The sequence below is a fragment of the Equus quagga genome, unplaced genomic scaffold (genome assembly GCF_021613505.1).
Source record: "Equus quagga isolate Etosha38 unplaced genomic scaffold, UCLA_HA_Equagga_1.0 262_RagTag, whole genome shotgun sequence".
Taxonomy (NCBI): domain Eukaryota; kingdom Metazoa; phylum Chordata; class Mammalia; order Perissodactyla; family Equidae; genus Equus; species Equus quagga.
In genome coordinates, this window is record NW_025799867.1 from 158437 (window position 1) to 174948 (window position 16512).

Genomic DNA, 16512 nt, shown 5'->3' on the forward strand with positions numbered 1-16512 from the left:
TCCACTTGCTTCCACTCCCAAGATCAGAATCTTTCCCTCTGAACTGGAGACACCTAAGAAGAGAGGACCTGAACTGGCAGGTGGTCGTGGGGTCCACAGATACCTAAGAAGGCTCCCGGTTGAGGAGAGGATGGGGCTGTGGCTGAAGACAGTCCTCGTGTCTGTCGCTCATGTTCTGTGTTATCCTGGTTCAGTGACTTTATCTCCCTTTGCCTCAGTTTCTCCTCAGTGAATTGGATAAACATTTGCCTTCCAGGTTGCCAGTGAATTAACCTTAAAATATTCCTAGTACCTGACTTAAATCTTCCCAGAGAGGAGCTGCTCAAATAAATGACATCTGTTATTGTTTGATTCAGAGAGAGAATGCCCCTGGGCCTGATGCCTGGTGGATGAGAAGCTGCCAGCAGCATTTTCTCTCCTCTGTTCCTCCCCTGGAGATACTGACCTTCCACTGTATTCTCGAAGTTTCCCAGGGAAGTCAGTTAAAGGCCTGGGGACCTTGTCCATCTGTACTCTCTATGCTGAGTCTCAGGTGAATGACCAGACTCCACCCCTGCCCAGATGTGGCTCATGGGGCTGAGCCTTGGCAGGTGACCAGCTCAGGAGAATTGGGACTCAGGAAGCCAGGCAATCATTGCCCCCTGTCAGCCCTTTCCAGAAGGCCTAAACCCAACACTGGCACAGGCTTTCCAGGGTCACTGGGGTCAGGAGCCCTGGGCCAGTGGTCTGGGCAGGGACTTTCTGAGTTGAGATTCTCTGTGAGCATCCCAGGAGGCTCCTCATCTCAGGCCCTGACCAAACCCCGCAGGGTCTTTCCCAGGGCCATGTTCCCGGGGATTGTCCTGAAGGGCTGCACTGACATTGACCACCTTCTACTGAGTTACTCTCATCACCAGGTCCTACTCTCTGCAGGGAATAACTACAGGGGCTCGGTTCCAGGATAGGAATTCCAGTCTTGTGAGGTTTGTCTCCACTGTGTGTATCCTGCACTAAATGCTCAAATCCCAACAGGGGATGGGATGCAGAGGGGGATGTAGGCACAGTGCAGGCCCGTCAGTCCTGTTTGTGTGAAGTAGAATTCACCCCAACTGATACCCAGCGGTCAGAGAGGAATGACTCACGATGTATGTGGAGCTGTCTTGTTCCTACTTCATATAACAAAGTTCTCTTCAAGCCTTGTAGGGTGTGGTATCCTGTGTCCTCCTGGGTGGTGTTCTGAAACAGCAGGGATCCATCAGGTTGTGTTTTCTCTCGACCATTGTATCCAGGCCCTAGAATATTTCTGATGTGTCTATTACATATGATAGAATTTCAAGTTTGGGCTGTACCCTGTCCCCTTTGTACCAGACATAGCCTACAAGATTCTCAGGCAGATCGGTGACTAGGAGAATAGCATCCTTCCCTACAACAGTGTTGGGTGGCACCAATTCAATATTAAGATGGGCAGTGGTGGGTGGGTGGCTTCCAGAAGGTTACGAGCGTGACTAGGAGGGAAGAGAGAGAGATCAATCAATATTTGGATCTTATTGAAAATAATAAGGATGCTAAGATTTCCCTTATTGAGCTGTATGGGGAGGCCATTCTGGTTTAAACCTGGTTCAAAGTAAAATGTATTTTTCCCAGAGTAGCCTGAGTCATGGCCCTCTGCCCTTGCGTTGCACGTCTGCTTCAAACATTTTCCAAAGGAAAGAATGCACTCTCTAAAGATAGGGATGAGTGTCTCCCTTTTCTGATTCCAATCCCAGTAATTCTTTGACGATAAGCTTTCCTCCAAGAGAAACAAGGACAAGTTCACCTGCTGTGTGCATGCGAAACATGTCCTTGTGACTTTGAAAAATATTGTACTCCTGTGGCAGTTGATATATGTCCTTTGTTCTGAAATGGTATATAACCATGCTGGAAACCATGCTTCCCTGGAGTGCTTTCTTCCCAAGGGAAGCAAACACCTTCGGGTCAGTCCTCACGTAAGCTTTTTAAGTATTTCTCTAATCTGTAGATTGGTTATTGACTATTTGCTTTGACAACCTATGTATTTGGATGGAAAGATGAGGCCTTGGGTCCTGAACAGGTGTCTTCATCTCTTAGACCTGCAACTATTCCTTCAGCCCCTCTGAACTTGTTATTTCCTCTTTTCCCGATACGCTTCCCAGGTGTCTGCCTGGCTCACTCCCTCCCTGCCCTCAGCACCCTGCTCACACTCAGGGGCATCTTTGGGAGATACTTTCCCTGACCTCCTACTCTAAAAGCCCTCAGCCCTCACTTTCTGACCTTTCCCTTCTCTGTTGCCCACATGACACTTGTCAGTCCCTCACGTCACATTCTAGATCTGTTTGCTTATCTGCCCCCCTACACTTGGAATGTGAGTTACTGACATCAGAGATTTGTCTAATCCTGTACCCTCAGAGTCTGGAGCAGGCTGGAAAAACCTGTGGATGAATGAACAAGTGTCCACAGGGCCCTCAACGTCCTAGTGTTTATTTGCCAATATTTGATGGTGTTGGGTAAGGACAATGTTTCGTGCTCCTGGTTAAGGTGTTTATTTGATGTCACCTCACATAAGTTATCATCATCATCAGTTTTCAAAATTCAATACTCAGTGATGACTAACTTGGGAAATGAGCAGTAACTGAGGCTTTCCTGCCCCTCACCAATTCCAGTTCACTGAGAATTTCCTGTCCCGAGCCCTCATCCCTCATCTTACTCTGCCCCCTTGTCCATCCCCTCAGTTCCAAACAGAAGTGCTCTGTCCCCTTTCACAGCTGTGTCCTCCCCAGGAGACCACAGCCAGTCTCTATTTTCCCACCTCCCACCTCCCGTCAGGGAATCATCCCTCTCTCTTGTCAGCAGGAGTCCCTGACAGGGGACATGCCCTCTGCAGACAAGGGGTGAGGGGGCTTCCATATGTCTGTATCCTACTCTGTCCCACTCTACATGAGAAGAGCTTTGGCTCCAGAAATGCTCACAAGCACTACTGTCCTTCTCTGCTGTCCTTCCTCCCTCTGTGCTGAGCTTCTTCCGTGGGCAGGAGTACTCACCAAATCACAAGCACTGGGGTGGGGGGATTCTCTGCCAAAGACCCTGCCTCTCTGTCCCTCATTCCTGCCACCCTCATCCCCTTCTTTCTCTTTCCCTTCCATGTAGATTTCTGTTCCCTGGAGACAGCTGAATGCTCTGCCTTCTTCAGCAGGTATTCTCATCCCTATACACACAGATACACACACACACATGCCCTTTTTTGCACAAGCACAAACCTAGGCAGTCTTGTCCTGGGCAGTCCCCACAGCTCTGGGTTCCAGCTCACACTCACCCTTTCCCTCATTCATCCCCGTCTGGCTTTTCCCTTCAGAGCAGGAGCCCGGGGGCTACATCAGGAACTCTTCTTCACAAGGCTGTCACCCCCACTGTGCATCAGAATCACCTGTGGAACTTGATAAAGATTGTGAATGTCCAGAGGACACCTTAGAAAGGCCACTTTAGCAGCTTCCCTGGTAGCATGGATGCCTGGCAGGCTGAGACCCCATTATGTGAGGGATGGGACAGCATCTCTCCTTCTTCTGTGCACAGGGAGGCTCTGCAGATCCTGCTAAAATGTAGATTTTGACCTGGCAGGAGTGTGATGGAACCGAGAGTCTGCACCTAATACGCTCTCAGGTGATGCTGGGCACACTGGCCTGCGGAACACTTTCCATAGCAAAGCTGATGGAGAACCCTGTCCCCTGAGAGGATGACTTGCCAACTCCAGCATTGGTGTCTGCTGTGTCCTGGCCTTGGGGTCTGTTAGCACCACACAGAGACCCAGGAGTCCCCAAACCTGGGAGATTATTTCTATTTGTGACACAGAAATTCAGCTGGGTGCCAGGGTCTTGCCAGTGTCCTCAGATGCTCTGGGAAGGTTGGATTTACTCCCAACAGGAAGGTCCCAGAGATGACAGGGGCTGAGAAAGGGGCAAACTGAGTGATGACTGGTGAGGGGACCTGCCTTCCATCTCCAATGTCACCACAAGCCTGGCCTCTGCTTCCAGGCACAGAGACCCAGTACAGATGTCTCAGAAGGAGCTGTAGTTCCTGGGTGTGAAGGGGGAGGTTTTTAGTGTTTCCTGGGTGAGATGATTGTGGTGGTGGGTGGTCAGGTGACTGTGGGCTCCCTGGTCCTCAGGGGAAGGTTTCAGGGAGACCCTCCCTCTTCATGTCTGTTGGCTGAGCTGTAGCTCTGAGCCTGTCCCTGTGCTCCCTCACCATCCTGGGGGCCTCTGTCCTCTGCCTGGCTGACTTTTTTGTGGTCACCCTGCCTTTCTCATGGGTGGTGCCAGGCAAGGAATGAGAAGCTGCACAGGGACCTCTGACAAGACAGGGTGTTCTGAGGCCCTCAGAAGGGGCAAGTGGAACAGAGCAGGCACCTAGGAGGTCCCAGAAGGATCTGTTGGACAGTGGGATAGAAATCTTCCTCCTTCTCCACCTCCTTAGAGAAAGCCACATTCATGAGTTAATTTCCTACAACTGGTCTGTGTGTCCAAATTTCACCCCACAGAGGACATGAGGAGACCTGCAGCCAATAACAGGGCCTGCACCAGGGATACTGACCAGGCTTCAAGGGTATGAGCTGGTCCTGAGCCCTGGACAGAGGTGGGCTCTGACCTGCAGGCTGAGGGGCCTGTCAGCCAGGGTCCTTTCACTGTGCATTCCATGTTACCCAAGTCCATCCCAGTGCAGGGTGAGCCTGGGGAGAAGACAGGCATTGTCCAGTGGACTCCTGATCAAGTGTCCTGTGCTGCCTGGTAAATATGCTGACACAAGTGGTGCTCTCTGCCCCCAACCTTCAAAGGAAAGGTGCAGTGAGTGGTCTCTTGAGGTCTCAAGTCCGCCTGGGATGTCTCAGTGCCTGGAGGGCCAGTATTCAGAATGGCTTGTGTTTCCCCTATCACAGCACTGGGGCATTGCATCTGAGTCATTTTGTCCCTGTCTGTAGTCTTCTCCAGTTCTCCCCTCAGGGCCTGGGACCTGGAGCATCTCCATGTGGAGACTCAGCCCGGGGATTCTATGGATTCCTCTATTACAGCAGGGGAGGCCCCTGTGGGACAGTAAGCCGCAGTGAGATGGAAGCACATGTGTCCTGCATTTCCTGTCCTATCCTGGATGGGAAATTCTCTTTGTCCTATGGACACCTTGGGCTGGTGATATGTCTTCAGGGGACCATAAACATGTGTCCCTCCATACCAGGGACCCTGGGGGCAGGGAGTCATCCCTAACTTCTTTTGTGATCAGGGTTGGGCTCTGACTTTCCTGGTGGTAACTTTACCTCGGGTGGAGAATCCACAGTTTGTGTCAGGTCAGGTCTCTGTGAGAAAAGGAAGGACACAGGCTATCAGCCCAGGCCCTCTGGGGAGAGAAGTCACTCACAAGGTAGACATGGAGAGAAGGTGTGATTTTCTGGGACAAATGGGGATCCAACCCCTCACTGTTAGAAGGCCCCGTCCTCCCTCCTGACTTTACGAGGGTTAAAGTCCCATCCCTGCTACAGCCATGGGTACTTGCTGGCCTCCTCTGATGCTGATGCCAGTGGCCTTTTGTCTACATTGAATGTTCTCTGACCCCAGTTGTCACAGGAGGGTAACAGGCTTCTGTTGTGTGGTTTCCCACATCCATTTTGCCAGGATGGAGTTGACCTTGACTGAGAGGACAAGGACTCCTGGAGGATCAGATTGGGAGGTGGAGGAATAAAGGTCTTGGCTGTGGAAATGTAACATTGGAGGTGACCCATGACATCCAGGATTGACACCCCAGATTGACTCAACTACTTCTCTTCCAATCTCCTTCAAAAATAGATGAAAGCCTGAGAAATTCCTGGAATCTCTGACAAAAGATTCTCACACGTGAGATGTGGAAAAACGAAGTAGCTCTTGTAAGATGCTTGTGGAGCCTATCCCAGCACTCAGGGCCATGGAGCCAGTGGGTCCCAAGTTTTGCTCTCCTGAGAGACTGCAAAGGTTCTGTGGCCCAAGACGGGCACAGCATCTTGATTTCACAGTTTTGTCATCCAGGAAGTAAGGAGAGCTTCTTTAGCAAGCTGAATGTCTAGTCCTGCTTTTGGAGATCTTTCTGGAAGGTGCAACTTGAGTCTGATTCCTAATATATAAGTAAAAAATAAAAATAAATTTAAATAAATAATAGTTCTCTAAAAAAGGAAGGCAGGCCATCTATGGAGTGGTGGTCATACTGGGTCATGAACTGAGATTATGATTTTTTTCATGCCATTCCCCTGATGTCAAAAAATCAAACAGAGAGAACAAGTCAGTCCTCATCATAGGTCACATGAACAAAGACCTAGGATGTTTGGGCTTGGAAGAATCTTAATCAGGTGGGTAAGACTTGCCCACATGGGACATATCTTTTTGAATTGGATGGCCTTCAACCCCAAGAATATTCTAATTTGTTGTCATGCAACTCACTGAAGCTGGAACAATGAAATTATTATTCTATTCCTGATATTTACACTGTGAGCATAACCAGTCCTGGCTGCCACCTGTTGGATGTTCTCTTTCTTGCATTTGTGACAACACTGGACTTGGTCATGATAAACCCAGTGTCTCCGCATGTTCTGTTCAGAGTGATCATGGGAAGGTTTGGCTTCTCCTGTCTGGGCCACACTGAGGAGATGGCAGATCTCCAAACAGCAGCAGCTCCTCTGGACAGAACCAAAGTCACCTCTGAATAACATGCTCTGAGGTTTCCTACTGATTTTCACTTCCAGGCCTGAACTAAAGTCTTCCCTCTAGGAAGATGAGGACTCAGCTCCTTTCTTTCCCATCACCATAACACACCCCCTTCCCATCCTGATCTCTTCATTGTTTCCCTAAGACCAACATTCAGTGTGGACTTTACTATTATTTAATGCTATTTAATGCTATTCCAAACACTAACTGTGATTTCTTTTTTTTCCCTCATTGTATGTGGAGTCCAGAATTTGAATCTCTGAAGTCCATCAGGCCTGGAGAACCTTCCTTCTGTGAGCTAAAGGGGTGGGAGTGGGGGACAGTTAGAGACATATAATGACACAAAAAAAGTAGAAAAAGCCAAATTCCTCCTCATCTCTTTTCACAACCAGCTAGTTCATCCTGCTGCCCTCTCATGGCCAACTTTGAAAGTGCACCTCCTATTAGGGTCAAACCTTGTTTTCCTAAAGGCATTCCATGCACCCATGCTCACTCCCAGGGGCAGAACCAGCTACATAAACCACATGACTCTGTGTAAAGTGAAAATCAGGGCTTCTTATTCAAAATAATTAAGAACGTCAAGATAGTGAAAGCAGAGCATTAAACCTACCCCAGGCCCTTCTAAGTGATTGTACGCATTGTGATCCCAGGAAGCCAGCCCTGCCTAGCAGAGAAAGTGGATGAGTTCATCCTCCAAGTCCATTCTACGCCAAACTCAAGTCATAAAAACCCTACAGACTTACAGCTAATGTCATACTGAATGGTGAGAACTAGAAGATTTCCAGCTAATGATGAACAAGAAATAGCAAGTGTTCTGAATGCCTTAGTAAGAAACCTGTGCTCCAAAGAGTAGAAGCATATGCCTGCTGATATTGATGATAGAAGACAATGAAGTCAGTGTTGACAATGACATCAATGACATGGTCGGCTCTGGTAATCAACAATTTAAGCCAAGTTGAAACTTCCATGGCCTGTAGGGCCATCCACATCTGTGACCATTCATTGATCTGCTACAACTTTGAAGGTTTTAGGGCTCCAATAGTCTGGCACATGCTGGCCACACCCTCCAGAGGAAAGGACAAGTTCCTGAACATGTACCTCCTTCCAACCCATGTTAGAAGGGTGAAAGGTGCTTTGTGGAGAATTCCATGCAGACTCCTAGAGTTCTGAGCAAGGTCATAGTTTCTACAACATTAGAAAAACAGCTCCTGACATGTTACTAGGCCTCAGGAGAGATGGAACATCTGAACATGGTATGTAATGTGACCAGGGAGCCAGAACCCCTCATCACGACCTGTGTTCGATCACACCCACCACCATAAGGTCAGATGGGGACAGCAGATGCATCATAAATGGGAGTGGTACATCCTGGATTAGAGGAGGATAGGTGTCCAGACTATCATGACAACTACTGCCCCTCACTGACAGTCTTTTCAAGAAACAGTTTTGGAAAACTGGACATCCACATGCAGAAGTATGAAGCCGGACCATTGCCTTGCACTGTATACGATAATTAACTCAAAATGGATCAGACCCTGCAGTAAGACCTAAAACTATAAAACTCTTAGAAGAAAATATATGGGGAAAGTTTCATGACATTTTATTTGCCAGTGATTTTTTTTTCATATGACACTAAGAACACAGGCAACAAAAGGAAAAACTAGATAAATTGGACTTTGTCAAAATAAATAGTTCAGTTTATTAGAGGACACAATCAACAGAGTGAAAGATGACCTATGGAATGAGAGGAAATAATGCACAAATATATGTCAATGAGGGGGTCAATATCCAGATTATACAAAACACTCCTAAAATCAAAAACAACAAAACCAAATAACCTGATTGAAAAATGGGCAAAGCATTTGAATAGACACTTCTCGAAAGATAAACAAACAAGCAATAAACACATGAAAAAATGCTCAATGTCACTAATTATTAGGGAAATGCAAATCTAAACTATAATCAAATACCCCCTCATATCTATTAGAATGGCTACTATCAAAACAACAGACAACAACAAGTACTGGGGAGATACGGAGAAACTGGAACACTTGCTCATTGTTGGCAGGAAAGGAAAATGGCACAGCCACTATGGAAAATGTATGGCAATTATTCAAAACATTTTACACAGTATATACCTACTAGTTCCAGGCTCTGACTGTTGATTGACCACCTGTGGGTGGTGTTCTGAGTCTCAGGTTCACGTTAACACTACAGGGTCCTTGTGCTCCATGGGGTGGAGTTGTTGCTTGTGATAACAGATGTGGGTAATCTACTGTGCAGGTAACAGAGAGAGTGTTGCCCTGTGTGATACTTTGATCCTTTCCAGGCATCCGCAATTAGACTTGGCCTTTCTCAATTCTCAGTCAACCCAAATCTTTAAAGGAATAAAGCAGTGCTGTGTGTCTCAGGACAAATGCATGAGGATCAGAGCACTCAGATAATTGAAGACCACCTGCTCTATGCCTGGGAGAAAGCACAGACTTTCTCAAGTGTCAATACATTAGCATGGTTTGGTTTTGAAAGACAGAGGAGGAGAATCAGAGACCCCATCCCCCCGAACCCTCCCTCCATGCCTCTCCTTGTTCTTCACTGACCAGCTGACTGCCTCGCAAACCTCCGATGATTCCTTCCCACTGCACAAACCTCCATAACCCAGCGAGGTGCTTTTTGTCTGAGGGAACATTTTCAAGGTTCTCCTAGAGATGGGTAATGATGGATCTGGAATTTGAGCATAAATAACCCATGAGGACCAGGAGCAAGTGTGGCAGTCAGGTGAGTGCTCAGGGCTCAGGGCAAAGATCTGCATCAGATCCTCCCAGGTTTCTGTAACTGACATGAGCCAGTGACCAAATAAATGATAGACTTTAAAGAATGATCCAGAAAGGGAGTGAGGGTACAGGCAGGAGTTGTTCAGGTTTGGCATCAGAAACTGATCTCTACTCTTGGTCTTTAATGTCTCTTCCATCTCTGTTGAGGGCAGCTATAGACATGCTCAAATGCAGAAGGGGTGACAGATGAAAGGAGGAAGCCTGAAATTGCTGCAAATCTGGGTCCTCATGGACAATCTGTGTTTGGTGGTTATGAGATAGAAATTGGACGAGAAGTTAAAATCATTCCAGAAGGGAAAATTGTGATTAATACCCCAGGGTCTCAGATCAACTGTGGGAAGTAATATTTCTCTAAAAAACAGGAAAAGACCTGAGACATAGGCCTCAGCCCCTGGAGGGCAAGAGAATCTGTCTTGTGCAGACAGAAGTCCAAGGAATGGGCATCTAAGTTCAGGTCTCCGCAGAGATTTTTGACCATTCATTCATTCATTCACCGTTCATTCCTTCCTCCATCTAAAGCAATTGAGAGTTTATTGCACATGGGCCCTGTGCTGGCTGCACAGGTAGAGTAGGGAGTGAGATGGCAAAGCCTTTCCTTTATCCTCCAGTGGGAGTGACACCAACACATCAGGAAACAAATAAGTGATATCAATTCCCATGCAGGGAGGTGTGGTTTGGGCAGCTCAGGGGGCAGCCTGGACATTCCCTGCACTCACTCTGATTGTTGATGGAGGTAGTTCAGTTCTAGGGTAAATACGGATGAATTCTCAGCTTGCTCTCACTCTCCAGACCCGGATCTCTCACTCTCACCTGGGGACACCTAATAAGAAAGGATCTGAACTGGCAGCTTGTCTTGGAGTCCACAGACACCTGTTAAGGCCCCTGGGTGGAGGAGATGACGGGGCTGTGGCTGCAGACAGTCCTCTTGTCTGCCGCCCTTGGGCTGTGTTACCACAATTCAATGACTTTATCTTCCTTTGCCTCAGTTTCTCCTCAATGAAGTAGGATAAATATTTGACTACCAGGTTGTCAGTGAATTAACCTTAAAATACTTATAGTGCCTGACTTAAATCTTGCCAGAGAGGAGCTGCCAAATAAAGGGCATCTGTTACTGTTTGATTCTGAGAGAGAATGCCTCTGTGCCTGATCCTGGTGGATGAAGAGCCACCGGCAGCTTCTTCTCTCCTATGTTCCTCCCCTGGGGACAGTAACTTTCCTCCAGAGTCCGCTAAGTCTCCTAGGGCAGTCAGTTAATGGCCTGGGGACCTTGTTCATCTGTGCTCGCCACGCTGAGTATCAGGTGAAGGTCCAGGAACCACCCCTGCCCAGATGTGGTTCTTGGGGCTGGGCATTGGCAGGTGACCAACTCAGGAGCCTTGGGACTCAGGAAGTCAGGAAATTATTGCTCCCCGTCAGCTCTTCCCAGGAGGCCAAAACCAACACTAGCACAGGCTCTCGATGGTCACTGGATTCAGAAGCCCTGGGACAGGGGTCTGAGCAGGGGCTTCCTGAGCTGAGATTCTCTGTGAAGATCCCAGGGGGCCCCTCCTCCAGGCTATTACTGAGCCCTGCAGAGTCTTTCTCAAGACCATGTGCCCAGGGATTTTCCGAAGGGGCTGGGTTGAGATGGATCACCTCCTGCTGGGTTACTCTCATCCTCTGGTCCTGCTCTCTGCAGGGAATATCTGCAGGGTCTTGGTTCCAGGAAAGGAATTCCAACGTTTTAAAGTTTGTCTCCACTGTGTGTATCCTGCATTAAGTGCTCAAATCACAACAGGGGACATAATGCAGAGGTGGATGTAGGCACAGTCTAGGCCTGTCAACCCTATGTAAAGTAGAATTCTCCAGACCCAACACACGGAGGTCAGAGACAAATCACTCAGGGTATACATGGAGCTGTCCAGTTCCTACTTCATATGGCAAAGTTCTCTTTAAGACTTGTAGGGTGTAGTATCCTGTGTCCTCCTGGGTGGCATTCTGGAACAGCAGGGACCCATCAGGGTATATTTTCTCTTGACCATTGTATCTAGGCCATGGGGTTATTTCTGATGAGTCTATTACATACGATAGAATTTGGAGTTTGGGCTCTACTCTGTCCCCTGTGTACCAGACATAGCCTAAAAGATTCTCAGGCAGATTGGTGACAAAGAGAATAGCATCCTTCCCTACAACAGCGTTGGGGGGTACTGATTCAATAGTGTGTTGAGCAGCGGTGGGTGGCTTCCAGAAGTTTAAGAGTGTGACTAAGAGGGAAGAGACGGAGATCAATCAATATTTGGACCTTGTTGAAAATAAGAAGAATGATAAGAACTTTTCACATATTGAGGTATATGGGGATGCCATTCTGGTTTAAATCTGATTCAGTGTAAACCTTGTTTTTCCCAGAGCAGCCTGACTTATGGCCCTCTTCCCACACAGTGCACATCACTCCAAACATTTTCTGAAGCAAAGAATGCACTCTTTAAAGATAGGGATTAGTATCTCCCTTTTATGACGCTAATACCAGCACTTCTTGATGATAATCTTTCTTCCAAGAGAACCAAGTTGAAGTTGATCTGCTGTGTACATGCTAAATATCTCCTTGGGACTTTGAAAAACAATGGTGCTGTCATACTTGATGTATGTTGTTTGTTCTGAAATGGTATGTAACCAGACTGTAAACCATGCTTCCCTGGAATGCTTTCTTCCCTGGGGAAGCAAACACCTTTGGGTTCATCCTCACATTAGCCCAGTAAATATCCCTCTAATCTGTAGATTGGTTATTGAACATTGGCTTTGACAGACTTTCTATTCAGATGGAAATATAAAGCCCTGGGTCCTGAGAAGATTTCATCTCTTAGACTGGGAGTGTGTGTGTCTGTGTCTCCAACTGGTCAAGGTCAGCAGCATGACCACCATTACTTCAGCCTCTCTGAACTTATTTCTTCTGTTCCTAATACTCTTCCTTAGATGTCTGCCCAGCTCACTCCCTCACTGCCCTCAGTGCCCTGCTCACACTCAGGGGCATCCTTGGGGACGACTTTCCCTGCTACCTGCTCCAAAGACCCTTGGCCTTCACTTTCTGACCTTTCTCTGCTCTATTCCCTTTATGGCACTTGTCAGTCACTGACATCATATTCTAGATCTCTTTGCTTATCTGTCCTCCTACCCATGGAATGTGAGTGCCTGAGGGCAGGGACTGTCTTCTCTTGTAGCCCAGTGCCTGAAACAGCTTGCACATACTGTGGATGAAGGAATGAGTTTTTCCAGGTCCCTCCACATCCTAGTGTTTATTTGTCAATATATGATGGTGGTAGGCAAGGACGATGTTTAGTGCTCCTAGTTAAGGTAGTTTTTGTTGTCACCTCACATAAATTATTATCATCAGTTTCAATACTCAGTGATGAATAACTTGGGAAATGAACAGTAATTGAGGTTTTCCTGCCCCTCACCAATTCTACTTCACTGTGAATTTCCTGTTTCCTTACCCCTCATCCTGCTCTGCTCCCATGTCCTCTGCCCTCAGGTACAAACAGAAGCATTCCATCCCCTCTCAGAGCCCTGTCCTCCCCAGAAAGCCATAGCCAGTGTCTGCTCACCCATCTCCCACCCACCCTCTGGGATTCATCCCTCTCACTTGCCAGCAGGAGCCCCCACCAGGGGATGTACCCTCTCCAGACAGGGGCTGAAAGGGGCTCCATGGTGTCTGCTGCCTGCTCTGTCCCTCCCTCTGTGGGAAGAACTTTGGCTCCAGAAATGCTCACAAGCACTTCTGCCCCCACAGGTCAACTCTGCTGTTCTTCCCCACTCTGTGCTGAGCCTCCTCCCTGGGTAGGAGTCCTCACCTAGTCACGTGGGCCAGGGGCAGGGTCTCTGCCAAGGACCCTCCCTCTCTGTCCCCTCATTCCTTCCCCCCTCATCCCCTTCTTTCTATTTCCCTTCTGTGTATATTTCTGTTCCCTGGGAACTGCTGAATCTTTGGGATCTTCAGCCGTGATTCTCATCCCTATACACATGGACACACACACACATACACTGCACTTGCACTTTTTTTGGACAAGCACAATCTAGTAAGTCTCGTCCTGGTCAGTCCTCACAGGTCTGGGCCCCAGTGCACAGTCACCCTTCCCCTCGTTCTTCCCTACCTAGCTTTTCCCTTCAGAGCAGGAGCCTGGGGGCTACATCAGGAACCCTTCTCACAGGGATGTCACCCCCTCCCTGCATAAGAATCACCTGTGAAACTTGATAAAGATTGTGAATATCCAGGCCACACCTTAGAAAGGCTACTGTAGTGGCTTCCCTGGTAGCATGGATGCCTGGCAAGCTGAGACCCCGTGATATGAGGGATGGGACAGCGTCTCTCCTCCTCCTGTGTTCAGTGAGGTTCTGCAGATCCTGCTAAAATGCAGATTCTGACCCAGCAGGTGTGGAGTGGCCCCAAGAGTCTGCAGCTAACACACTTTCAGGTGATGCTGATCACACTGGCCTGTGGAGCACACTTTCAGTAGCAAAGCTGATGGAGAACCCTGTGCCCTGAGAGGATGACTTGCTCACTCCAGCATTGGTCTCTACTGTGTCCTGGCCTTGAGGTCTGTCAGCACCCTACACAGACCCAGGAGTCCCCAAACCTGGGGGATTAACTCCTTTTGTGACACAAAAATTCAGCAGGACACCAGAGTCTTCCCAGTGTCCTCAAATGCTCTGGGAAGGTTGGATTTGCTCCCAGCAGGAAGGTCACTGAGGTGGCTCTAGCAGTAAGAAAGGGGCAAGTTGAGTGGTGACTGATGAGTGGACCTGCCCTCCATCTCCAGTGTTACCAGACAGGCCTCTGCTTCCAGGGACAGAGACACAGTACGGGTGTCTCAGAAGGAGCTGCAGTTTCTTGGTGTGACGGGGGAGGTTTCCTGTGTTGCCTCGGTGAGAGGATCATGATGCTGTGTGGTCAGGTGACTGTGGTCCTTGTCCTCAGGGGAAGGTTTCAGGGAGACCCTCCCTCTCCATGAGTGTGTCCTGAGCTGTGGCTCCGAGCCTGTCCCTGTGCTCCCTGACCATCCTGGGGGCTTCAGTCCTAGGCCTGGATGGCTTTCTTGTGGTCACCCTACCTTCCCCATGGATGGTGCCAGGCAGGGAGTAGGGAACAACACAGGGACCCCTGACAGGGCAGGGTACTCTGAGGCCCTTAGAAAGGGCAAGTGGAACAGAGCAGGCATTTAGGAGGTGCCCAGAAGGATCTCTTGGACAGCGGGAGAGAAATCAGCCTCCTCCTCCACCTCTTTAGAGAAAACCACATTCATGAGTTAATTTCCTGCAAGTGGTCTGTGTGTCCAAATGTCACCCCCCAGAGGACACGAGGAGACTTGCATCCAATGACAGGGGCTGCACCAGGGATACTGACCAGGCTTCACAGGGTTGGAGCTGGCCCTGAGCCCTGGACAGAGGTGGGCTCTGACCTCCACGGGGAGAGGCCTGTCAGCCAGGGTCCTGTTCTCTGTGGGTCCCCAGGCTGCCCAACACCATCCCAGTGCACAGTGAGCCCAGGGAGAGGACAGACATCGTGCAGTGGACTCCTCATCCAGTGTCCTGTGCTGCCTGGTGGATGTCCTGCCTCAGGAGGAACTCTCTGCCTCCAAGGTTCAAAGAAAAGGCCTAGTGATTGGTCTCTTGAGGTCTCCAGGCACCCTAGGATGTCTCAACACCTGGAGGGATCATCCTCAGAATGGCCTGTGTTTCTCCCATCACAGCACTAGGCCACTGCATCTGAGTCATCTGTGTCCCTGTCTGTCATCTGTCATAGATATCCTCACAGGGCCCAGGAACTGGAACAGCTCCACATGAAGACTCAGTCTGGGGATCCTGTGGGTTCCTCTATCAGGGGAGGGGAGGGCCCCATGGGACCCTCAGCCCCTCTGAGATGGAAGCGAATACACCTCCACATTCTCCAGTTCCCCTGGATGCCATGGGCTGGTGAGATGTCTGCGGGTCACCAGAGCCAGATGTCCCCACATGCCTGGGAACTTGGGGACCGGAAATCACCCCATGAATTCCTTCTTGATGAGGGTAGAGGTCCAACCTAGTGGTAACTTTACATATGTACAGTATCTAGAGTTGTGTCAGGTCTCAGAGAAGAAGGACACAGGCTCCTGCCCTAGGCCCTCTGGGGAGAGGAGAAGTTACTCACAAGGTAGAGATGGGGAGGGGGTGTGATTTTCTGGGATGAATGGAATTATCCCCCTTCATTAGGAGGTCCCTGTCCTCCCTCCTGACTCTATAAGAGGCACAGTCCCATCTCTGAGACAGCCCCAGGCACTTGCTGGTCTCCTCCCACGCTGATGCCAGTGCCCCTGTGTCTCCATGAAACCTGCTCTGACCTGCAAGTGTCACAAGGGGGTGGCAGGCTTCCTGTGTATGGTTTATGTCATCCATTTAACAGTGTTTATTAAGTATCTGTTACTGCATTCAGGAAGCAATCGCTGTATATCTGGCCTGGCTCAGGTCTCTTCTTCGCAGTCATTGTGGCTGGAGTGGACACTTCTGTTCAGAGTCCCCTGGGCACAAGGAAGGAAACTGGTGTCCTTCTCTCTCATCTGAAATTAATTGTGGTGGCCCACACCCTGGCTCTGTCTCCTGCTCTCACTGCATGTTCCTTGTCAAACCACTGTCTCTCATGCTGGCAGTGCCTGAGGCATCAGCAATACCTCCCTGGCACAGGGGTTTGGACACTCTTAGATGCCAAGCCAACCAAACCCTCCATCCACGTGATGCTCCCAGCATCGGAGAGAAGGGCCTGGTGATGAGATCTAGGTATCTTGTGGGAAAGTGCATCCAAGCCGCAGGGTGTGCCAGCTGCAGGAACTCTAGTGTCTGTTTGGTGGCATTTTGGACAGTAGTTGCAGGGTCCATGTGCACCCAGGAGCTGCTCATGAGAGATGAGCGTGGATTCAGTGCTTTCCAGTAGGTATTCGGCTTCCAGAATTTTCTGATGTGACTAGAAG

The 16512-nt window shown here is 49.0% G+C and overlaps 1 protein-coding gene across 1 annotated transcript in view; it reads right to left on the bottom strand.

Moving 5' to 3' along the window:
- Positions 1-13221, bottom strand: part of LOC124233847 (carcinoembryonic antigen-related cell adhesion molecule 21-like) — a 90082-nt gene extending 76861 nt beyond the window's left edge. Inside the window, exons 1-2 of the mRNA XM_046651101.1 lie at positions 13158-13221; positions 11432-11784 (exon numbers count right to left, since the gene is read on the bottom strand). Of these exons, the coding sequence (XP_046507057.1) occupies positions 11432-11784; positions 13158-13221 (417 nt within the window). The remainder of the gene's footprint in view (positions 1-11431; positions 11785-13157) is intronic.
- Between the last annotated feature and the right edge of the window lie 3291 nt (positions 13222-16512).